This window comes from Antechinus flavipes, chromosome 2 (assembly GCF_016432865.1).
Source record: "Antechinus flavipes isolate AdamAnt ecotype Samford, QLD, Australia chromosome 2, AdamAnt_v2, whole genome shotgun sequence".
In the NCBI taxonomy this organism is placed as follows: domain Eukaryota; kingdom Metazoa; phylum Chordata; class Mammalia; order Dasyuromorphia; family Dasyuridae; genus Antechinus; species Antechinus flavipes.
The window spans coordinates 350,340,741-350,366,987 of record NC_067399.1 but is presented as its reverse complement, the minus strand read 5'-3'; the positions used below and the strand labels follow the sequence as shown (position 1 = coordinate 350,366,987).

Here is a 26,247-nt window from a genome sequence, read left to right as displayed (position 1 = left end):
AGCTTTTGGAGTCTTTGATAATAGGCACTGAAATGGTGGCAGACCACAGGGTCAGAGCAAGAAACAAAGAACAGGCTCAATTTTTAGCTGCTGCCTTATCTGGGGACCATGGGGGTTCATGCTTTAGATATTAACAACCAGCACCATTGGGCTCACAACTGTCCTCAGAGGAAGGGCACTGGAAGAAAGACTGCCCACAGGGGTCAAGCTGCCCCGCCTGTGCCCTGCCCTCCCCTAGGGGTTGGAACTTGGTCAGGTTCCCCCTTACTCCATCACAAAAAGCTGAACTCAGGGCAACTTTGGATGTGACAGGTTAAGCCATTGAATTCCCTTTTGATATGTCTGACTTGAGGAACATTCCCCTTGACAACTCAGATGGTGAATGGTTTACAGAGGGTCCAGTTTTCTTGAAAATGGGGAAAGACAGGTTATTCTATAGTGACCCTCAATAGCACCTTGGAGGCTAACTGTCCCCTGGAATTTCTGCCCAGAGAGCTAAACTCATTACCCTAACTAGAGCTTTGGAATTGGGAAGGGAATCTTCTCCATCTATACTCACTCCAAATATGCTTTTCATACTTTGCATGCTCATGGGGCTATATGGAAAGAAAGGGGACTTTTGACAGCAAAAATGCAAGGGAAATTCTCCAGCTATTGCAAGCTGTCCCTGAACCTAGAGAGGTTTCTGTCATATTTTGTAAAGGACACCAGAAGGGAGATTCATTTTAGGCCAAGGGGAATAAGTTTGCAGATTTAGCTGCTCATGCTGCTGCCCATTTGTCCTTGAGGATGGCATCTTTCATTTCCCATCTCCCTGATTCTTACACTCCTTCATATAGCTCACAGGAACAAGCTATGGCAGAAGAAAGGGGATACATTCTTTTTCCTTTTGGTTGGTTTCAAAAATCCTCAGGCCAGCTTTTAATCCCAGAGGCAAGTCAGGGGAAATTTATTTTTGGCCTACACCAAGCTACCCACTTGAGAAGAAATGCTCTTCAATCCTTTTTGAAATGTGTTTTTACTAGACTCAAGTTGGGAGAAACAATTTGACAGGTCTGCCAGCCCTGCCCAGCTTGTGCCCAAGTAAATCCTGAAGGAGCTATTAAACCCCTTCCCCCAAGCTTGTTCAGAGAAGGGGCACATACCCAGGGGAAGATTGGCAAATAGACTTTACATATATGCCCCCCTGCAGAAGTTTCAAGTTGCTTTTGGTCTTTGTTGATACCTTTATGAATTGGGTAGAAGCTTTTCCCTGCAGGACTGGGAAGGCTCAGGAGGTATCAAAGCTGCCCAGTTCCTTGCAGAATGACAATGGCCTGGCCTTCACTTCATTTCACTTCACTTCTTAGGTAACTCAAAATGTGGCCAAGGCACTTAAAATCAATTACGACCTCCACTCTGCCTGATTTCCTAAGTCTTCTGGCAAGGTGGAGAAAATGAATCAAACCCTCAAGCAAAAAATCAAACCATCAGCATTCTCCACGTAACCCACAGATGTGACCTAATGCATCTTTTGCAAAGGTCTCATTCCCAAATGTCCTCCACCCTGGGTGCTGCTCCTTTTGTACTAGCTATCCCCCAGGAGAACTATTCTAATTTTTTTTTTGCTGGAAAGGATCTCATCTCTACATATTGCAACATCTATATCACAGGGACAGTAGATGTCACAGTGGCCCATAATGGCCATGTTTACATCCCAGATGTTGGGACATTGAACTTGTATCACTAGTACTGTTGGTGCAAGCAAGTATAACTCCTCTCACACCTGCTACAATTTCACCTGGGCAATCTGTACTAGCTGTACAGGTAGATCAAAAGCTAGTACCTATGACTATAGATCATTCCGAGAAATAATTGTAGGGTATCCATTTTGAGATTATCCTGGCAAACTCACTCATAATGCTTCTACAGCACCTGCCTTGAAGCTTCTTTATAACCTCCTGAGAACTAACATTCCAAATTATAGAATGTCATGCAATTATAATCATCCTTGGGGACAACTAACCAGGAAGCTAATATATTACTTGATCTCAGGTACCATCTGTGCACCTAAGGGATATGCTTTTTTTTTGTAAAATGAGCTCTCCATTCTATTTCAGTGTTTCTGAGGAACCTGTTAAGAGGAATGCCTCTGACTGGAACTCTGCCCTGTATGTACATCAACAACTCAGGGAAGTTTGAGCTTCTTACTGAGAGAATCTAGAGAGAAAACTGGATGCAAGAAATTCATGGAAATCTCATCTCTCCATCCCTCCCCCCAGTCTTCCTCTGGGTGGGATTCCTGGCTAGGGTTCGACTTCACTTTTAATTATTCTTTTTTGGTCATGTTTGGCCCCTGCATTTTTAACCTACTTGTGAGATTTGTTTCCTCCAGGCTCCAAGCTATGAAATTCTAACTATCTATTTACCCTGAATACCATTGGCTAACTGATTCTGATGCACAGCATCCCACTGAATGCTTCTGCCACCATCTTGTCTCCCCTCTTCAGTCTAGACCTCTACTGGGCCCCTATCCCTATAGCTCTTTGCCCCTTTGTCCCAAATGAATTTGGGGATGACTGCTTGAGGGGGGGATGATATAATGTGATTTTGTGGTCCCCTGACCTTGGGGGGCTTCTGTTCTAAGGGTCAGTGGTCCTGGGTCTTCTGGCTTTGGAATCTGCCACAGAGTAGTCAGAATCAGACCATTGAGTTTCCTGAGCTAGTCAGATATCTTAAGTCAGATAGCTTCTGTATTCAGGAAGTTTCTACACCCAGTCCATCTGATTCTGAATGTTCATTGCTGACTGATGATCTGGTCAGTGATAATCAAATTTATTTGGAGATTACTCCCTTGCCTTACCCTTGGGCTATAGAATTATCATATCTATGATTGAAAGCTGTATAAGTGTATGTTCTTGCTTCAGTTTCTTTAATAAATTCCCTTGCAATTCAGTCTGCTCAGTAATGGCATCACATTACTTCAATAAACTTTGCCCTTTGATTAGGAGATGGATTCAAGCCTACAAATTCTTTTGAGACAGTTTGCAACACTGGTATAGAACTTTTGGGATCCCCTCCTTTTCAACTTCAACATTCTTCTTCTTTTTTCTAATTTTTAATTTTTATTTATTTATTTATTTTTGCTGAGGCACTTGGGATTAAGTGACTTGCCCAAGAGTCACACAGCTAGGAAGTGTTAATTAAATATCTGAGGCCAGATTTGAACTCAGGTTCTCCTGACTTCAGGGCTGGTGCTCTATCCTTTACACCAACTAGCTGCCCCAACACTATTATTCTTAATTTATAATGTTCAAGGATAGATATAAAATAGCAAGGATGGATAAAATAAGGCCTCACCTATATTTATTGTTTACTATCATTCAAACAACATGAGAAAAAAATTTCTTAGTACTTTAATTTGATATTATTCAGAGTTTTGATTTCAGATAAGATTGTCTGAATTGTCAATAAGCCATTATCTACCTGTTAAGGGAAATGTGATGTGGTATTGACAATCTGAGAACTGTAATAGGTGTGTATCTGCAGCTGGGAAAATTGAGAAGACATCTTTGCATATGTGGTGATATAAGTTTCTTGACTTGGCTTCCCTGTTATTTCCTTTCTGAACAGCACATTTTTGTACTTGATTAAGTCTGGCTATGGCAGATTGTAAATAAAGTAGAACTTTTCAAAATGAAGAAAAAACGGAAACTTTATTCTGTTATGTTATTCTATCAGGGTAGGCTATGCCCTTGAAGAGACAGTATTGAGTTTATAACCAAATTTCTTCTTCCCTTTTTAGTAAATTTATATAATAATGGCAAGGGAACTATAAAACTTTATTATTTGATGAATCTTGTTGCTATTAACACAGCATCTCTGAGTTAATATAATGGGATGCAAATATAAAAATCTTACTGTTTTTAATTTTACCATTTTGAATCTGTGATTACTAATAGTTATAGATTTACACATAAAATTATATCCTTAAAGTATCTCATTCTTTCTGGATAATATGAGGATAATACATATTATGAAAGCAGGAATAAAACAAAAACATATGATAATGGAATAGTAAATTTCACTTTGAGAAAAGCAACAAATACTGATTTATTTTTCTAAGAACTAGAATATATATACACATATGCATACATATATCTCTTTATATGTATGCATTTGTGTGTATACATATATACATATATATTTATATATATTTGGTTTTCAGATATTTCTGTTGAGAAAAATGAACAAAGAACAAGTTAACTCCACAAGCTTTAAACTGGTTTTCATCCCATGAACTGACGAGGGGAGCCCCGAAACTCTCTCTCTTTCTCTCTCTCTGACTTCTGGATGAGCCATGAGATAAAGCACTTGAAAAGCTCCTTGAAGGAGAAATTCTCCTTGAACCCTGCCTCCGCAAAAGACTCACCCCAGGGAATAAGTATTCTGTTACCTATGTGAGACTGGTTGAGTACCACTCCTACTTAGTGAGTTGGAGCTTCTAACCCCATTGAATTGGAGATTAGTCCAGAGACACTCATTCAGTTCCAAGATTTTCTATTCTGATTCCAGCCCAGGTTGCACTCAGCCCTCAACAAAAAGTGCCCCCAGCTTTTAGCCATAAAATGAGCCAACTTAGGATTGGCTTGCAGAAGTCCTTGCAGAGGACCTAATATGCCATGCCAAGGAACCCCCTCTCGCCCTGGCATAGCAGCAACCTCTGCTTGCTGAAATGATATTCTCTTTCAGCATTACGCTCTCTTTAGCATTCTCACTTATTTCCCTAACAAGACTTTATACCTCTCTATCAGGATTCTCCTCTAGAAACTTTACTTCTCTGTCAGGACCTTGCCACCAAGGAATTCAGTTTTTCTATTCATGCATAGCAAAGGCTGACTTCCCAATGCCAATAATAAACTTCTTTTTACCATTCTAGCTTTTTGGGTTCATAAATTCTTTTACAAAGGACCTCTGCACCGCCAGAAGGGGTTCCCACAACTCCCTACCCTGTGCCATATCCTAGGGGAATTTAGGGGAGCCAAACCTCCTCATTTGGTTCCCTGACCTCCAGGAACCACTAACCTCATCATTTGGTTACGTGAACCTCGAACTTGCCACTAACCTCATCAGAACTAGTTACTAGAAAAACCAAAATGAATAAACTGACAATGAGGCTTAATCCAGTATTTCTAAGGGAAAATATTTTAAAAGATCAGATGGCTACATGGGATAACTGAGACACAAGATAAAATAAGATTTGAATGAAAATGGATTAGTCTGTAACCTGATTTGTTTCCTTAGGGGATGCATGAGATTATGATTCTGTTTGACTAAGTTTATTCAACTTCCATGATATTCAAAGAAGCAAGAAATTGTGAATGTGACTTTAAAAAAAAATTATTTTGATACTTGTGTACATATGTATCCTTTCAATGACTGAGAAATCTCTCTGTATTATGTAGTACATTTTCCTGATGCAAGTCTAAGTCCTCTGATTTATAGCCCCTGATGCTTATTCAATTTGATCCCCCTCACTGTGAAATGTTGGGAACATTTGCCACCAATATGGACCCTATTACTACTTAAAGGAATTCTACCAAGCTCTAGATAAAATGAGTAATGAAAGGATGCCTCCACTGACTTGGGTCATTTCAAAGAACTTCCTTTGAAAGCTTAGTTTAATTCTCTACTTCTATAATTGTGCTTTTAGTATAGGAATGTTGGGCTCTAAATCCCTGGTTAAGGGAAAAAAGTAAAAAAATTTTATTGCATTATTTGAACCTAACCCTGCATGGTTAAAAACATTCACTTGTTGCTTAGGTTGTTGATTAAGTCTGGCTATGGTAGATTGTAAATAAAGTAGAACTTTTCAAAATGAAGAAAAAAAGGAAACTTGATCCTGTTTAATTTGTTTAATGTAAGGAAATGTAAGGAATTTTCTCCCATTATACATCTCATATCTTATCTAGAAATTGCCTCCATGCTGGCCAATCAGCTACCTTGTGTCTTCATTTGAATTTTACATAATGTAAAACTTCAGAGATTGGGAGATGTGGAGGCCCCTTCTGTTTTGGACTCTATTCCTTGCCCAAGGATTTAAACTTCTTTCTAAAAAATTTCCAGTTTTGAATTTGTTCTCTACCAAAAGGTACAACATTCATTCAAAAGTATCCAGTTGTAGAAGAAGAAAATATTTTAGAAAACTTATCATATTTTGCTGTACATATATTTCAAATGAGAAAACTTCTTCTCATACCTGGTTGTACATATATCTCAACATGAAGTCCATGAGAAATGACTTTCCTTTTCTAAATGCTCCAGCCACAGAAACAGCAACAACTTCTTTGTCCCTGACAGCTTCTGACAGAAGGATACGATTAAGTGCAATTTCATCTAATTCAAAGGAGTGGTCGTCTTTCATGATGAGGACCTGAACTGGCCCTGCCTTTTTCAAGGTATCCTCTTCTTCTGAGCTCCACTCATAAGCTTTTTCTGTAAACCCACCTGTTAAAGAGAAAAATCAACAGGATTCAGATGAATGTGTTGATCTTCTATAGCATTTGCCATCATTTGATAACTCCCAAGCTCTGTACTTTTAGGCATTGAGTACCTCCATTCAGACAGCAATGAATTTGAACACATATATTACTTCTAAACTTGATTCCTGAATATGGCCTATCTGATCTTTCTGATACTACATTGATTATAGCAAGTAAACTCTGATTTCATTGAATATTAAAGCAAGGCTCAAAATGAGGTATTATAGTTTCTGTTCAAAGAAGGTATAGTAAGCCAAAGTGAAAATGAAAAAAATAAGTTCTGAGATTCCTATCTAAGAGAAAATGAACAAGATCTTACATCAGTTGCTAAATCTTGATTTACAATTCAGATGTTAGCTTGACTCAAGGATCTATATCCTGAAAGCCTAAAATGGGAACTTATGCTCTGTTTCTTTGATTCAGAAGAGCCTCAGCCCCTGAGCTCTTTATCCACTTCTAGGTACTTGACCTGTCTTCTTGCCTTTACAGCAGTCCTGACTGACTCCCATAGCTATTCTTCAGTGTACTCACTTACTTGCCTGATCTCTGACAAGCCTCAAAATATACTTTTCACTTTGAACTACCTGGTCAAAGTTTATTTAACTTGTATTGTCTAACACAGAAGTAGCATTCACAAGAAAAAAAGAGGATTAGTTGTGGATTGGGATGGGGAGAAGAGAGGAGTTATAAGAGATGTGGTAGAGGAAATAAAATAACAAAATAATAGTATAGATTACAATTTTCAGGGATTTTTAGCTTTTCAGGGTAAAGGGCAGAGAATATTATCAGTTCCACTGGATACCTATACTCCCAATGACATACATTCTCAAAAGTTTCTTTTGCTTTTTCTGGCAAATGAATCCAGAGAGTTTCTCTGAAGGAAGGACACAGATTAATTCCCTTTTATGGCTTCACCTTCTGATTATTCCCATTAGAATTTGCTCCAAGTAGCAGGACTAAATATTTCCATTGTGGCTAGCAAGAGATCTAGTCAATCCATAAAAAGCTTATGTTCTCCCTGGCCATGAATAGCCTTCTGAAAAGTTTTCTGTAAGTAAGTTTTTTCATAAGAGGTGCTCTCAAAATGGAGCACATCCAGGAAAAAGTAGAAGAGATTTTTTTTTTTTAAGATTTATAAGAGATGAAACTCCAATACATTTAAGGCATCAATTTACATAATTGCATAATTTACATAAATCTCAAATGGGAGAAATGAGAACTATAACATCCTTATGGTTTAGGAGTAACTGAGTGAAGAGATTTGGGACGCAATAATTGTTGATTAGTAGTGAGAAGAACCAAGTTATTGGAAATGTGAGGTAATTCACAAAAGTAGCTGGTAGAAAGAAAGTCAATTCTAGCAGTTTTTGCTAAAAATGAATGATAAAATGAGAATTAACAGTCCCAACAAGCCCAATCTTTGGAAAAGTCATATACTTAATGTCCTCAAGGAATTGTCATATGCTTAATTTCCTAAAGCTATTCAGAAACTTAAGTAGCTATTGCTACTATTTATATATAGAGCACAATGGAAAGGAAACAGACACAATAGGAGATCTGATGTGATTTCATAGAATTAACACTGCTCATATGAATGACCTAAGGAGAGAAGAACTAGAAAACTCAAAGTTATTATTACTTAAATTATAGTTAGTGCAGCTGAATCAAGCAAACATAGCATGGGTTCGTTCTGGCTACATAATTCTGAATGCATTTAGGGATCAATTCTCAAAATATTTGAAAGGAAAAAATACTAAATGATTGGAAAAACTCAAAAGATACTACTACCTAAAAAGAATTAAAAGTATATTAATAACTACCAACTGATATCTATTTTTTCTTTCCTATGAATTTTTATAAGAATAATTTTTAGGAATTAGATAAACCACAAAACAAATAAGAAAAAAATATAAAAAAGAAAATAAGAAAGGTAAATAGAATATTAGAAAAATTAGGTATTGAAATAGCCCAGGCAATAAAATTCAAGACAGCTGCAATGAGGAAGATTTAGAATTTATTTGGTATCGAGCTCGGGACGGAGTTCTGATCGAATTCCTTACCTTACCTAAAGACAGCCTTATAAGCATTTCTGTTCAGCTTGTTACATTTTAATCTGTGATTTGCATTTTACAACAGGAGGAAGGGGGTTTTACAGGAGAATCGCACTGGGGCAGATGTTTTAACATATCAGTTTCGAGTACCACCCTCCTGGAACAGATACCCTTAAGAGCATTGTTGAGTCAGCCTTTTGAAATGCAAAAGAAGTCCCCCAATCTAGCTGAGCAAACTTTCTTCTGCTGGCCTGAGGCGGAAAGGAGGGCCATTTGTCCATTTCACTCCTCCCCTTTTCACTTTCATAGTTGTGACTCATCTGAGGCCAAAGGGGAATAAGTCATCCAGAGAGCAAAAAAAACTTGCTTGTATGCGATCCTGAATGTAAGAGCTAAGCCACTTAATTATGCAGGGAGTTATGAGGAGGAGGAGGAAAAAAAACTGGAGGATTGGGCCGGTACCTCCCGAGGAGGGTGGTCAGCCAGGGCGACCAGTCATAGAGTGACTCATACCATGATTGGGAAGCCTCACGACTGGCCTCCTGGTCATCTAACTATCATAGAGTGATTGAGGCAAGACAGAGACCAGAGAGCTCCCAACATTCTATCAACGGGAGAGTCTGATTGACTGGACAGGACTCTCGTCTCAAATTATCCAGTCAGACAGAGATAAAGATATACTGGGACCAAGGGATCCATGTTGGTCCCAGGGCTGGAGGAGTCCAGCAGCGAATGAAGGAACCCCAACTTCTTAAATACCTTTTCTCTAAACAAAAGAAGGGGTTAGAAGTGAGGGAAAACCTCTATCAAGATGGGGGAGGCCACAAATTCTAAGAACCCAGAGACAGGATGTCTGAATACAAAGAGATAAAGATATCAATGAGATATCTTGGAACATTTTAGAGGGATATTGTAAATTCTTGAGGACACAAAAGAGTCAGGAGGTCTACTCTCTTGTTTATCTTGATAATTTATAACCTGAGAGTGAATAATCCTTAGTTTTACTGGGTCAGAGGGGGATTTACAACTAAAGAGATTGAGACAGAACAGTTAAGGAAACTGAGACAAGGGAAACTCATACAGGGAAACTGAGTCAGGACAGTTAAAGAGAACTGTGGCATAACATTCCACACTCTCTCTCCTAAATATTCAAACCTTTGAATCTTAGCAACTTCCTCTAGGTACCCAAGAGGTATTTGACCCACCCTATGTAAAGCAAATGAGCAAAAATAAAACTAGAAAAATGTAAGGACTCATATGGCAAGAGCCAAGTCTCTCCCTGATAACCCCAGAGTTAACAGCTGTACAAAGGCTCCCTTGTTTCAATCATGTCAGGTCCTCTACAGTTCTGGAGCACCATCTCAGCCAGAGAATCCAGTTTGAGATGGACAGTTAGGTCTGTGGTCATTTGTGCACTTAACTGTCTCTGCTTACAGATCAGCAGGACCAAGGCTCATTCAGAGAGGCAGCCCTCTCCATGGGGGAAGGATGAGGCTTGTAGTAGCTCCACCCGTCCCTGCCCAGAGAAACAGGGCTGCAGAAAGGATCAGATTGCAGATTATACACAGTTAGACCATCAAGGCAGGCAAACCCCGAACTTTTTAGGTGCCTCATGCCAAACTTCAAGGTCCTTTGAACTTCTGAAATACTTAATGAACTGGGATTACAGGAATGGAAAAATAGATGAGAGAGACTGCCAGTCCCAGGACAGGTGTCTGAGTTCTAAAACTTTTCTAAAAAAAAAAAAAAAAAAATCCCCAAAACTGAGTCTGCCAGGGCAATTTTAACAAAATAAGGGGGTTCAGAGTTAAAGCAGAGCCAGCAATCTCGGCCCAACTGGGGATTTGTGGAGTTCAAATAGGAGTGCACTACTGGCAATTCAAGCATGGAGGGAGAAACAGAAGATTCAGAGGGGCTGTCAATTGGCACTAACGGGTCAGAAAGAATAGGGGAACTTTGGGTCATGACAAGGTCCTGTGGTGCCAGGGATGATGGTGGCAGGATAGGATCAGCCAGGACTGGTGGTCTAGGTGGGACTAGTAAAGCAGTCAGAGGTCTCACAGGCTTGGAAGGGGGCGTGGATAACTATGAGGTAGTAGCTGAATTGAAGACCGCTACCTATCCTGGACCAAAGGGTGAAAGCTCGGGACTGCTTCCACTTCTGGTGGGATGGTTCCTGAATTGTTAGGATAATTCAGAGGGAATACAGTGAGGTCTGGGTCTGCTGATCAAAGGTTTGGATAGTCAGCCTAAAGGAATCATCAGGGAGGGAGCACCACCAAGCATTAGGACACAATCAGGCTGGAGGGTCTATCAGGGCTCTAAAGTAGAAACAGGGAGCCAGGGAGGAATCTATTGTCATAGAGGATTCTAAACCTGAGCAATAAGTAGCAGAAAGAGTGGGACCCTCCTCCCCCACCTCAAGATTCCTAACGGTCATTGTCCATATGATCTTTAGGGCATGTGGGTTTTCCAAAGCCTTAGAAAGCATAGGGAAGAGAAGGACTAAGGAAAATCCCATAATGACAGTACAGTAGGAGGAACGGGGAAGGGGGAAGGGGCCTTTAGGGGAGATTATGCAAACAGATTAGGGTAATCACAAATAGTAACAAAGTAAATACAAGGATTGAACTTCCCAGGATTTTCCCACCCAGTGTCTTTTAGGGGAAATCAAGGACCAGAGGAATGAATCACTCTCATTTTCAGGGGATCTTCACCGATCTCTGCTTTCTATTCAGTGGTGACAACTGGTTTCACTCTGCTGTGGTGAATCCAGGCAAGGATTGATTCAACTCTTACAGCAGTGGGCGTGGTGAGGATCTCAGTATACGGATGCATGGGGTCAGTGAGAGGGACGGGGAGGGCTTCACAGATGAGGTGTGAGATGTCTTTCTGAGTTTTCTGCAAGGCCTGTAAAAACTTGATAAGGGAAGAGTTAGAAATTTCAGCCATCAAGTCTTCCCTGACCAAGGGCAGAATTGGAGGTGGTCTCCCGAACAGAATTGCAAAGGGAGTTAACCCTAATTTGTTAGGAGTGCATCTACTCCTCAGTAATGCTAATGGCAGGAGCAAGACCCAGGAGAGCTGGGTCTCCAAGACAAGCTTTGAAAGGAACTCCTTAAGTGTTCTATTCATCCTTTCCACTTGCCCAGAGCTCTGCGGTCTGTATGCGCAGTGGAGTTTCCAATCAATGCCCAGGGCCTTGCTGATTCCTTGTGATATTTTGGCAACAAAAGCAGGTCCGTTATCAGACCCTATGGCTACTGGAAGACCAAAGCGGGGCATTAACTCATTTAGTATCTTCTTAACTACTGTGAGAGCTGTTTCATTTCGAGTGGGGAAGGCTTCTGTCCACCCTGAGAAAGTATCTACAAAAACTAACAGGTATTTTGAAAAAAAAAAATATACCAGTTTCCCCAATGTTCTATCTCTTCCTCCCTTCCCCCTTTTTTTCCTCTCTTTTCCACCACATTTCTTTTAACAGCTATTAGCATCTTATCTCCAGAGCTTTTTATTGCCCAGGCCAGGCTAAGCTTGAATGTTATTGCTCTTTACTCTAGTAAGTTTTTCCTTAAAAAAAAAAAAAAAAAAAAAAATCACAAGCAAATTTTCCTTAATCATTGTTCTTAAAACTTAACAAAGCTCTTAAATCAGCAAACAGACTAGGGGCTGTTTCCAAGACCTCCACCCCCAGAGAGAAGTTTGTTTCACCTTGAATTCCCTTTTTCCATTCCAGAATCCAAAGGGGTTTCTGTGAACTTCCAAACCCATTTAGTGCTTTTCTCTGCCTTCACAGAGAATGCCTAGATATTCCATTCAAGGATGCCCATCAATTGGAGAATGGCTGGGTAAATTGTGGTATATGAATGTTATGGAATATTATTGTTCTGTAAGAAATGACCAGCAGGATGAATACAGAGAGACTTGGAGAGACTTACATGAACTGATGCTAAGTGAAATGAGCAGAACCAGGAGATCATTATACACTTCGACAATGATATTGTATGAGGATATATTCTGATGGAAGTGGATTTCTTTGACAAAGAGACCTAACTGAACTTCAATTGATAAATGATGGACAGAAGCAGCTACACCCAAAGAAAGAACACTGGGAAACGAATGCAAACTATCTGCATTTTTGTTTTTCTTCCCAGGTTATTTTTACCTTCTGAATCCAATTCTCCCTGTGCAACAAGAGAACTGTTCGGTTCTGCAAACATATATTGTATTTAGGATATACTGCAACATATCTAACATATATAGGACTGCTTGCCATCTAGGGGAGGAAGTGGAGGGAGGGAGGGGAAAAATCGGAACAGAAACGAGTGCAAGGGATAATGTTGTAAAAAAATTACCCTGGCATGGATTCTGTCAATATAAAATTATTATAAAATAAAATAAAATAAAATATTAATAAAAAAAAGATATTCCATTCAAACTTCTTTCCTTTAAAATGTTAGCACACTGCTCTTCTATCTATCTATCTATCTATCTATCTATCTATCTATCTATCTATCTATATTTTTTTTAGCTTTCCGAACTTTCAAATCCCTTTCAATCTATTTTTTTAAATTCATTTCCTTTTTTTTTTTTTTTAATCATTTCTCTGAACCCTTTTCTCCCTTTTTCTCACAGGCTGCTGCAGTCAGCCAGAGACAGAGAGGGAGAGAGAAAGATTTTTCAAACTTCTGGATATTTTCTAAGCCTGCAACACAGAGGCTGAGTTCTTATCTCTTACAAGCTTGCAAATTTTTAACACAGACACACGTGGAGCTCCATTTTACTAAGCACAGTTGCAACATTGTTCTTAAAAATTTTTTTCCAACCAACAACATAACAAACAAATCACACAGAACATAGAACGCACATCACACAGACTACACAGTTACAGAACACACAGAACATAGACCACAACCAACAGCAACTAACAAAACAGACAGACAAATCACACACAGAACATACATAACATACTAGTCTTCCAGAACCAGGTCAGGACTCTTACGATGACGTCCCATGAAGAGCCAGCAAGGGGTACCGTCAAACACTGCGTCCAGCTAGGCCCGTCTTGCACCGAAACAGGAGTACTCAACAGACCAGACAGGCGGCTGCGGGATCAGCTGCAGCTGCAGGGGCCCCTCAGAATAACCAGAACTGGCTTTTAGAATGCTTTATGCCAATTTTGGACCAAATTCAAAATTTGGGTCTCACTCTCCTGGTTGGCAGAAGAGAAATTACTGGACACCAGGGGCCAAGGAAGATCTCTCGGTGGCCAGCCCTAGGATCCGTAATCCCATTCGCCCTCCAGTGAGAGGGACTGGCCGTCAGACCGAGCCAAAGGCTTATCTTGGGGGGACCTCCAAATGAAATAACCCAGGCAATAAAATTCAAAACAGCTGCAATGAGGAAGACTTAGAATTTATTTGGTACCAAGCTCGGGACGGAGTTCTGATCGAATTCCATACCTTACAGAACTAAAGACAGCCTTATAAGCATTTCTGTTCAGCTTGTTACATTTTAATCTTTGATTCACATTTTACAACAGGAAGATGGGGGGTTTACAGGAGAATCGCACCGGGGCAGATGTTTTAACATATCGGGTTTCGAGTACCACCCTCCTGGAACAGATACCCTTAAGAGCATTGTTGAGCTGGCCTTTTGAAATGCAAAAGAAGTCCCCCAATCTAGCTGAGCAAACTTTCTTCTGCTGGCCTGAGGCGGAAAGGAGGGCCATTTGTCCATTTCAGATATGATAGATTTTTGGAGGAAACTGAATGGAGACAGAAAGGAGTATACTTTCTTCTCAGCAGTTCATGGAACCTATACAAAAACTGACCATATATTAGGACATAAAGACCTCAAAATTAAATGCAGAAAGGCAAAAATAGTAAGTGTATTCTTTTCAGATCATGATGTAATAAAAATTACATTCAACAAAAAGCCAGGGGAAAGTAGACCAAAAAGTAATTGGAAACTAAATAATCTCACCCTAAAGAATGAATGGGTAAAACAGCAAATCATAGACACAATAATTTCAACCAAAAGAATGACAACAATGAGACAACATACCAAAATTGTGGGATGCAGCCAAAGTGGTAAGAAAAGGTAAACAAGATGAGGTGAGATCATTTATTTAGTGCCATACCAATCAGACTCCCAAGAAACTATTTTAATGACCTAGAAAAAATAACAACAAAATTCATATGGAAGAACAAAAGATTGAGAATTTTAAGGGAATTAATGGAAAAAAAATCAAATCAAGGTGGCCTATCTGTACCTGATCTAAAACTATATTATAAAGCAGCAGTCACTAAAACCATTTGGTGTTGGCTAAGAAATAAACTAGTTGATCACTGGAATAGGTTAGGTTCACAGGACAAAATAGTCAATAACTATAGCAATCTAGTGTGTGACAAATCTAAAGATCCCAACTTTTGGGATAAGAATTCATTATTTGACAAAAACTGCTGGGAAAACTGGAAATTAGTATGGCAAAAATTCATGGCATGGATCCATACTTAACACCATATATCAAGATAAGATCAAAATGGGTCCATGATTTAGGCATAAAGAATGAGATCATAAATAAATTAGAGGAACATAGGATAGTTTACCTCTTAGACTTATGGAGGAGGAAGGAATTTGTGACCAAAGAAGAATCAGAGATCATTATTGATCACAAAATAGAAAATTTTGATTACATCAGATTAAAAAGCCTTTGTACAAACAAAATGAATGCAAACAAAATTAGAAGGGAAGCAAGAAACTGGGGAAACATTTTTACAGTTAAAGGTTCTGATAAAGGCTTCATTTCCAAAATAATATATAGAGAATTGACTCTAATTTATAAGAAATCAAGCCATTCTCCAATTGATAATGGTCAAAGGATATGAACAGACAATTTTCAGATGATGAAATTGAAACTATTTCCACTCATATGAAAAGAGTGTTCCAAATCACTATTGATCAGAGAAATGTAAATTAAGACAACTCTGAGATACACTTGTCAGATTGGTTAGGATGACAGGAAAAAATAATGATGAGTGTTGGAGGGGATGCAGGAAAACTGGGACACTGATGCATTGTTGGTGGAATTGTGAACGAATCTAACCATTCTGGAGAGCAATTTGGAATTATACCTCAAAAGTTATCAAACTGTGCATATCCTTTGTTCCAGCACTACTACTACTGGGCTTATATCCCAAAGAAATACTAAAGAAGGGAAAGGACCTGTATGTGCCAAAATGTTTGTGGCAGCCCTTTTGGTAGTAGCTAGAAACTGGAAAATGAATGGATGCCCATCAATTGGAGAATGGTTGGGTAAATTGTGGTATATGAATGTTATGGAATATTATTTTTCTGTAAGAAATGAACAGAGGATGAATACAGAGAGGCTTGGAGAGACTTACATGAACTGATGCTAAGTGAAATGAGCAGAACCAGGAGATCAACAACAATACCGTATGAGGATGTATTCTGATGGAAATGGATATCTTCAACAAAGAGAAGATCTAACTCAGTTCCAATTGATCAATGATGGACAGAAACAGCTACACTCAGAGAAGGAACACTGGGAAATGAGTGTAAACTGTTTGCATTTTTATTTTTCTTCCCAGGTTATTTTTTATCTTCTGAATCCAATTCTCTCTGTGCAACAAGAGAACTGTTCGTTTCTGCACATATATATTGTATCAAGGATATGTTATAACATATTTAACATGTATAAGACTGCCATCTAGAGGAGGGGGTGGAGGGAGGGAAGGGAAAAGTCAGAACAGAAGTGAGTGCAAAGGATAATATTGTAAAAAATTACCCAGGCATAGGTTCTGTCAATAAAAAGTTATAATAATAATAATAATAATAATAAAAAGATGAGTTGAGATCTCTCAAGACAGTTGTGAAAATTGAATAAGGCTTCATCTATTTCAGAGTTGGAGTAGGCTTGAAGGTCTTTGAGTATTGATTCAAGGGCATATTTAAACTCTTTCGTGCTATACTCCCATGACATCATTTTCTCCCTATTTCAATCAAATATGAGCAACTATATACTTATTGGTCAAGTTCAATTTCTTGGGTACTTCCCATGTTTAGAATGTAAGACCTTCAGCCAATGAGGATGACTGCCTGATTGGGATGCCCCATCTTGTGAGAACGTATAACAAACTTTGCTTTGCTCCTAGAGATCTCTCCAGCTTTTTTATTAAATGGTGACCCTTCACCATTTCTGAGCCACACAGTTTTGGGGGCTCATCCAGGATCACATTACTTGGTGAGTAGGCAAAATATTGGGTGTTAGTGGGATGGTACCTTGCCCTGATATAGGCAGCCCACCAGCATTCAGGGACTTCTCCTTCCTGCCCAAGATAAGGTGGGCCTGAAGTGGAGAAACTCAAGGCAAAGCAAAGGGAGAAAATCCACGGTAAAAATTCTGATCAGTTTGGTGTGAGGACAGATCAGTCAAGCAATTTGCTGTGCAGCAACCTAGAGTGAGCCCCTTGAGTTGAGTTACAGACTCTGGAGGGGTGCTCTGTTCAGGACAGGATAGGCCAGGCCTTCTTGGGTGAGTAGGGTCAATTGGCGATAATTGACATGTTTGGGCATTTTGGAATTTAGATTCCATCCAAATTCAATGGGTGTGGGCCAGTCCCAGCCAGCCCTAGCAGAGAGAAATGAGAAAAATGATCAGAAAATATCAGTAGATAATCCCTTGGGAGATAAGTAATTGGAACAAACTGCCAAAATATAAAGGAAAAAGCAAGAAAAAGATGATAAGGTATTGTTGTTTTGTCTGGGGTAACAAAGATATTGGTGGAGGCACTATTTGGCCTAAGTATGGCTCCCTTGAAGACTGGGTATGCCAAAAATTACATTTGCATGTTAATAGTAAAGAATCTGTTAATCCAGAGGAGGCAGTATATGCTGGACTATGGCTTTCCAGGGCTCCAATAATTTAGCCCCACTTTAGGAAGCCATGGCCTCCAGACCTGAAAGGGAAGGAGAGGACTTAATTCCATTAGCCCCTCAGGGGCCCTCAGGGCACTCGAGGATTTAATTCAATTAACCCCACCCAGACCTCACAAAGGGTCGTTTGCTTCTCTAAGGAAGGAATTGGAGCAAATTCAAAGAAATATCCAAAATTATCCTCTTCCAGAAACCAAAACTCCTAATCCAAAAGTCCTAAATTGTATCCCTTAAGAGAAGTTCCCTTGGCTCAGAGAGGCATAGGATATGTCAATGCTCCCCTAAGTACCACAAAAGTCAGGGCCTTTAAGAAGGAAATGAGGCCCTTAATAGAAGATCCCACCGGGCTAGCAGAGCGATTTGATCAATTCCTAGATCCAAATCTTTTTACTTGGGGAAAACTTATGTCTATTTTGAATTCTCTCTTCTCACAAGAGGAGAGAGGACTAAGTAGAGGTGCAACTATGAAGGAGTGGGATAGGATAAACCCTCCAGCTGCAGGGGTATTATCAGCTGACCAGAAATATTCTTTAGTAGATCCCAATTGGGATCACAATAACACTGCATAGCAGGGAAGTATGAGGGATCTTAGAGAACTGATAATTACGGGAATTTGAAATGCAGTGCCAAAGGCACATAACATGAAAAAGGCCTTTGAGGTGACTCAGGAAAGGATAAGTCACCAGCTGACTACTTGAATAGACTAAAAGATAGAAAGAGGAAGTACTCTGGGTTTGACCCTGATGACCCAGGAGTAGAAGATACCTTGAAATTGCACTTTGTAACCAATGCATGACTAGGTATCAGTAGGAAATTACTGAAAGTAGAAGGATGGAATAATAAGAGTCTTTCCAATTTATTGGAGGAGGCCATCAAGGTGTAAGGAGGGATGATGAGAAGCAAAAGCACAAAGCTAAAATCTTAGTCCAGACAGCGCAGGGAATAGTAAAGAACACAGAAAAGTCTGAACAACAACAACAAAAAAAACTGAACAAAGCCTCAAGGAAAGGAGATAGGAAGGAACAGGAGACTTCCTGACACCAGAAAGCCTTTGAAATGTTGGGGATGTCAAAAAGTAGGGCATATAGAAAAAGACTGCCCCCAGCAGAGGATGGAACAGCAGATATGTTCCCTTGTTGTGCCTGATGAAGATTAGGGGAGTCAGGAGTTCTTGAAAGACTCCCACCAGGAACCCTTGGTAAATTTAAAGTGGGACTCCACTAGGAGACTCTTGTGTTCTTAGTGGACACCAGAGCATTGAGGTCTTCAGTGACCTGTTTGCCCTGAGGGAGTTAAATTATCTAATGAGACCCTGGTAATTTCTGGGGTTAAAGGAGAAAATTTTCTTGTACCTATGACCATGCCCTGTAAAACTTATGTGGGAGAAAGGGAAACATTGGACAGATTTCTGCTCATCCCAGAAGCAGGAATAAACTTACTGGGGAGGGATTTAATAACTAAACTAGAAATTGTGTTGATTCCACATGGACCCAGCATATACCCAAGTAGAATGACACTACCATTGATCTATTAAATTTCCTGGGAGGATTGGGGTTTAGAAAAGAAAAATTACAGTTTGTGGAGAGGGAGGTAAAATATTTAGGACATTTGATTAGTGAAGCAGCAAGAGATTGGACACTTTCAGAATTGAGGGAATATTATACATATCCAAATCTAAGACAAAGAGCTATGCAAATTTCTGGGATATTATTGGGCATGGATAGATTCTTATGCTGCTATCACTAAACCCTTGTATCATAAGCACTTACCTGCTGGAGGAAAGTCCAAATTCTATCATGTGGGATCAAGAGAGTGATCAGAAGTTTGAGGACTTAAAGCATTTGTTAATTTCACCACCCCTATTGGCTCTCCCTACCTTGGAAAAATCTTTCCACCTGTTTGTCAATGTTGAGGGTGGGGTGGGCTCTGGGAGTTCTTGGTCAAATAAGAGTGGGGCAGAGAAGATCAGTGGCTTTCCTTTCTAAAGTATTAGATCCTGTAGCCAAAGAATGGCCGACCTGGGTACAAACAGTAGCTGTTACAGCTCTCTTGGTAGAAGAGAGTAGGAAGCTCACCTTTGGAGGCAGTTTTATAGAAGGTATACCAAGTAAGGACAATACTAATTCAGAGGGCTGGGAGATGGCTCACAGATTCCAGAATTTTGAAATATGATGTAATACTATTAGAAAAGAATGATCTAGTAATCACCCAAGATCATAATCTTAATCCTGCCTCCTTTTTGTCCCCTGGAACAGAACCATCCCTCGGAGAGGAACATTGTTGTTTAGAATTAATTGATTTTCAAACAAAAGTAAAAGAGGATTTACAAGAATCACCAATACCTGGGGGAGTAAATTGGTTTATAGATGGCTCTTCTAGAATGGTAGATGGGAAAAGGAAAAATGGGTTTGCTATTGTGGATGGAAATAAAACTTGCACTGTTACCAAAGGCAATCTACATGCCCATTGGTCAGCTCAAACTTGTGAATTGTATGCCTTAAATCAAGCATTGAAATTATTGAGGGACAAGATAAAAACATATACACTGATTCAAAATATGCCTGGGATGTGCTGCATGTATTTGGATGGATTTGGGAAGAAAAGAGGGTTTGTAAATAGTAAGGGTAAAGAACTTGTCCACCACACATTAGAGAGATACTGGAAAACATTCTGGCTCCTAGGAATGTAGCAATAAAACAAGGGGTGGGAAATTTTTTTGAGGCAAGGGGAAATAGATTAGCAGATGAGGATGCCAAGGGAGCTGGAGATCAGGAGATTAATCATATAATGGCCTTGACACCTGTACTTCCCTCTAGTCTGCTCTTTCCCAGTTTTACCCAGAAGGAAAAAGACAAGGCCTCAATGCTCGGAGCAGTTGAGAACTCGGAAAGATAATGAGTCTTACCTAATGGCAGAGAGGTACTGACCAAATTAAGTATGAAGCAGGTCCTTCAACTGCATAGGGCAGTTACTGGGATGTCCAAAACCTGTGTGATGCTGTGCTGACAAGGTATGTTTCCCCTGGCCTATATACTATGGCCTGATAACTGGTGAACGGCTGCCTCATTTGTCGAAGAACTAGCAAGGCTGCTCAATGCCAGATTCCAAAAGGGGGACAAACGTTGGGAATCAGACCATTTCAAAGCATCCAGGTGGACTTCACTGAGCTGCCACCTCAAATACTTGCTGGTCATAGTGGACCATCTGACCTCATGGGTGGAGACATTCCCCCCAACCCAAGCAACTGCCTCGGCAGTAAGTAACTCTTATTAGAACAAATTATTCCCAGATATGAAACAGTGGAGAGGATAGACTTGGATCAAGGAACACATTTTTCGGCCCAAGTATTGCAGAATTTGTTTAGGACCTTCGAAATCACTTGGGATCTTCACACCCCTTGGCATCCTCCCTCTTCTGGGAAAGTAGAAAGGAAGAATCAAGAAATAAAATGGCAACTGACTAAATTATCTATAGAGACCCAACTACCTTGGACTAAATACCTCCTCTTGCTCTGGTCAGAATCAGAACGAAGCCATGTAGAGATATTGGGCTTTCACCTTGTGAATTATTGTATGGTCATTCTTTCCAGGCTTATCATATGGGAAACTGGGACCCTATTTTAGGGACAAAGGATGTATTTCCTGAGAGATATATTAAATCATTGGTACAACATTTACAAGAACTACAACAAAAGGGTTAATAGCTCAGACTCCTCCTCTAGATTTCCCTGTTCATAGAATTCAGGTTGGAGATTGGGTGTTGATCCAATCCTGGAAGGATGAGAAGTTGACTCCATGCTGGGACGGACTCTACCAGATAATACTGACCTCTGCAATTTGGACCCAGGAACAAGGCTGGGCACACCACACCAGAACAAAAGGACCTGTGGCATCATCTTGATCGGAGTGGACAGTTGAAAATAGGGAGACCTCAAATTACATTTGAGGAAGGGCTGCCATTGAATAGGAACACAGTCTCTGAACCCAGTGCATTGTAATTCTCTATGTATCACTATCCTTATTACTTTGGGTCTCTTCACTTGTTTGGGAGCTGACATATTTTCCCCTAGGAATTTCACCTAGACCTCACAGTGTACTCACCTACCTCTTAATTGGACAGGGATCTGTTATATTGGATTAATAAGGCCAATTTTTTTTTCTACCTGAACAGTCGGACAAATCTTTAGGAATTCAATTGTATGATGATTTGGGAAGAGGGATACAGAGTTTAGATATCTCCATTACCCAGACTGGAGATGCAAATGGTTGGGATGACACCTGGCCCCCAGAAAGAATAGTTAAAAAGTATGGGCCAACCACCTGGGCTCAAGATGGAAATTGGGGATATAGAATCTAGAATCCCAATATATATGTTGAATAGGATAATTAGACGTCAAGCAGTTGTAGAGATTATCACCAATCAGACAGCTAAAGCACTGGATCTGATTGATAACTAGAATAGTCCAAAACTCATTATCCAGAATGATTAGGTTGGAAGGGAAAGCTGAAGGGTCTGTTAGATTGATGGTGCTAATAGGGTGGGAGCCAGTGCCCCAAGAAGACTGACAGGAGCCAGAAGGGGATAAAGCATTAGATAGGGAATGTGAAGTTATGTTACAAAAATATGACGAGATCTCAGTGTATAAATAAGAGAGGGGATTGAACAAGATGAGGTGAGATCTCTCAAGACAGTTGTGAAAACTGAGTAAGGCTTCATCTACTTCAGAGTTGGAGTAGGCCGACCTTAAGTCCCTTTCCTGCTTTACTCCCATAAGATCATTTTCTCCCTATTTCAGTCAAATATGGGCAACTATATCCTTATTGGTCAAGTTCAATTTCTTAGGTAGTTCCCACATTTAGAATACAAGAGCCTCAGCCAATGTGAATGAAGGTCAGTGGTGGGAGTGGTATTTGTGTTAGGGAGATCTCGTGAGAACTTATAATAAACTTTGCTTTGCTTCTAGGAATCTCTCCAGCTTTTTTTTTTTTTTTTTTTATTAAATAGTGACCTCTCACCATTTCTGAGCCACACAATGGGAAATTTCATCTCTCTAGAGGCTTACTTGAATAAAACAGAGAAAGAGAAGATCAATGAATTAGGCTTGCAACTTAAAAAGTTAGAAAAAGAGCAAATAAAAAAAAAACAATCAAATACTACACTTGAAATTCTAAAATTAAAAGGAGAAATTAATAAAATTTAAAGTAAAAAAAAAACTATTGAATTGATAAATAAAACTAAGAGTTGGTTTTATGAAAAAACTAATAAAATAGATAAGCCTTTGGTAAATTTGATTAGAAAAAGAAAAGAGGAAAATCAAATTATTACTCTTAAAAATGAAAAGGGAGAACTTTCCACCAATGAAGAGGAAATTAGAGCATTAATTAGGAGTTACTTTGCACAACTTTATGCCAATAAATTTGATAACCTAAGTGAAATGGATGACTACCTTCAAAAATATAGGCTGCCCCCTCTTTGTAGTGGCCAGAAACTGGAAATTGAGTGGATGCCCGTTGATTGGAGAATGGCTGAATAAAATATGAATATTATGGAATATTATTGTTCTGTAAGAAATGACCAGTAGGATGATTTCAGAAAGGCCTTGGAGAGACTTACATAAATTGATGCTGAGTGAAATGAGCAGGACCAGGAGATCATTATATACTTCAACAATAATACTATATGATCAATTCTGGTGGACAATGAGATGAACCAAATCAGTTCCAATAAAGCAGTAATTAATTCAACCCAGAGAAAGAACTTTGGGAAATGAATATGAACCACTTCATAGAATTCCCAATCCCTCTATTTTTGTCCGCCTGCATTTTTGATTCCCTTCACAGGTTAATTGTACATTATTTCCAAGTCTGATTCTTTTTGTACAGCAAAATAACTGTATGGACATGTATACATATATTGTATTTAACTTTAACATATTTAACATGTATTAGTCAACGTGCCATCTGGAGGAGGGGATGGGGGGGAAGGAGGGGAAAAATTGGAACAAAAGGTTTTGCAATTGTCAATGCTGAAAAATTATCCATGCACATATCTTATAAATAAAAAGCAAAATATATATCTATATATAAATATAGATATATATATATAGGCTGCCCAGATTAATTGAGGAGGAAGTAAATTGCTTAAATAGTACCATTTCAGAAAAAGAAATAGAACCAGCTATTAATCAACTCCCTAAGAAAAAATCCCCAGGACCAGATGGACTTAAATCTGAATTCTACCAAACATTTAAAGAACAATTAACTCCAATGCTATAAAAACTATTTGAAAAAATAGGGAATGAAGGACTTCTACCAAATTCCTTTTATGACATAGACATGGTACTGATACCTAAATTAGGTGGGTTGAAAACAAAGAAAATTATAGATCAATCTCCCTAATGAATATTGATGCAAAAATCTTAAATAAAATATTAGCAAAAAGATTACAGAAAATAATCCCCAGAATAATACACTATGACCAAGTAGGATTTATACCAGGAACGCAGGGCTGGTTCAATATTAGGAAAACTATTAGCATAATTGACTATATCAATAACCAAATGAACAAAAACTATATGATTATCTCAATAGATGCAGAAAAATGCATTTGATACACGAGAGTATAGGAATAAATGGAATTTTCTTAAAATAGGAGCATATATTTAAAACTGTCAGTAAACATGCTATGTTATGGGGATAAACTGGACCCATTTGCAACAAAATCAGGAGTGAAACAAGGTCACCCACTATCACCATTACTATTCAATATTGTATTTGAAATGCTAGCTTTGGCAATAAGAGTTGAGAAAGAGATTAAAGGTAATGAGGAAACCAAATTATCACTCTTTGCAGATGATATGATGCTATACTTAGAGAACCCCAGAGATTCTACTAAAAAGCTATTAGAAATAATCTACAACTTTAGCAAAATTGCAAGATACAAAATAAATCCCCATAAATCCTCAGCATTTTTATACATCACCAACAAAATCCAACAGCAAGAGATACAAAGAGAAATTCCATTTAAAATAAATGTCGTTAGCATAAAATTTTTGGGAATCTCTCTGCCAAAGGAAAGTCAGAAATTATATGAGCAAAACTACAAAACACTTTCCACACAAATAAAGTCAGATTTAAACAATTGGAAAAATATTAAGTGCTCTTGGGTAGGCCAAGTGAATATAATAAAGATCACAATACTACCTAAACTAATCTATTTATTTAGTGCTATATCAATCAGACTCCCAAGAAACTATTTTAATGACCTAGAAAAAATAACAACAAAATTCATATGGAAGAACAAAAGGTCAAGAATTTCAAGGGAATTAGTGAAAAAAAAAATCAAATGAAAGTGACCTAGCTGTACCAGATCTAAAACTATATTATAAAGTAGCAGTCACCAAAACCATTTGGAATTGGCTAAGAAATAAACTAGTTGATCAGTGGAATAGGTTAGGTTCACAGGCCAAATAGTCAATAACTTTAATAATCTAGTGTTTGACAAACCCAAAGCCCCTAACTTTGGGGATAAGAATTCATTATTTGACAAAAACTGCTGGGAAAACTGGAAAATAGTATGGCAGAAACTAGGCATGGACCTACACTTAACACTGTACACCAAGATAAAATCAAAATGGGTTCATGATTTAAACTTAAAGAATGAGATTATAAATAAATTAGAAGAACATAGAATAGTGTACCTCTCAGACTTGTGGAGGAGGAAGGAATTTGTGACCAAAGAAGATCTGGAGATCATTATTGATAATAGAATATATCAAAATAGAAAACTTTGATAATATCAAATTAAAAAGCTTTTATACAAACAAAACTAATGCAAACAAGATTAGAAGGGAAGTAATAAACTGGGAAAACATTTTTATAATCAAAGGTTCTGATAAAGGCCTCATTTGCAAAATATAGAGAATTGACTCTAATTTATAAGAAATCAAGTCATTCTCCAATTGATAAATGGTCAAAGGATATGAACAGACAATTTTCTGAAGAAGAAAAATAAACTATTTCTAGCCATATGAAAAGATGCTCCAAATCATTATTAATCAGAGAAATGCAAATTAAGACAATTCTGAAATATCACTACACACCTGTCAGAATGGTTAGGATTATAGGAAAAAATAATGCTGAATGGTGGAGGGGATCTGGGAAAACTGGAACACTAATGCATTGTTGGTGGAATTGTGAACAAATCCAACCATTCTGGAGAGCAATTTGGAACTATGTTCAAAAAGTTATCAAACTGTACATATCCTTTGATCCAGCAATGTTATTACTAGGCTTACATCCCAAAGAGATCTTAAAGAAGGTAAAGGGACCTGTATGTACAAAAATGTTTGTGGCAGCCCTGTTTGTAGTGGCCAGAAATTGGAAATTGAATGGATGCTCATCAATTGGAGAATGGTTAAATAAGTTGTGATATATGAATGTTATGGAATATTATTTTTCTGTAAGGAATGACCAGCAGGATGATTTCAGAAAGGCCTGGAGAGACTTACATGAACTAATGCTGAGTGAAATGTTCAGGACAAGGAGGTCATTATATACTTCAACAGCAATACTATATGATGATCAATTTTGATGGACATGGCTCTCTTCAACAATGAGATGAACCAAATGAGTTCCATGTGTTCAATAATGAAGCGAACCAGCTACACCCAGTAAAAGAACTCTGATAAATGAGTATGAACCACAACATAGCATTTC

The 26,247-nt window shown here is 38.7% G+C and overlaps 1 protein-coding gene across 2 annotated transcripts in view; it reads right to left on the bottom strand.

Annotated features, from left to right (window-relative positions):
* ATL1 (atlastin GTPase 1) overlaps positions 1-26,247 on the bottom strand; it is a 115,130-nt gene that overhangs the window by 69,448 nt on the left and 19,435 nt on the right. For both annotated transcript variants that reach the window (XM_051978032.1, XM_051978033.1), the window contains exon 2: positions 6,239-6,486. In XM_051978032.1, coding sequence (XP_051833992.1) covers positions 6,239-6,486 — 248 coding nt within the window. The remainder of the gene's footprint in view (positions 1-6,238; positions 6,487-26,247) is intronic.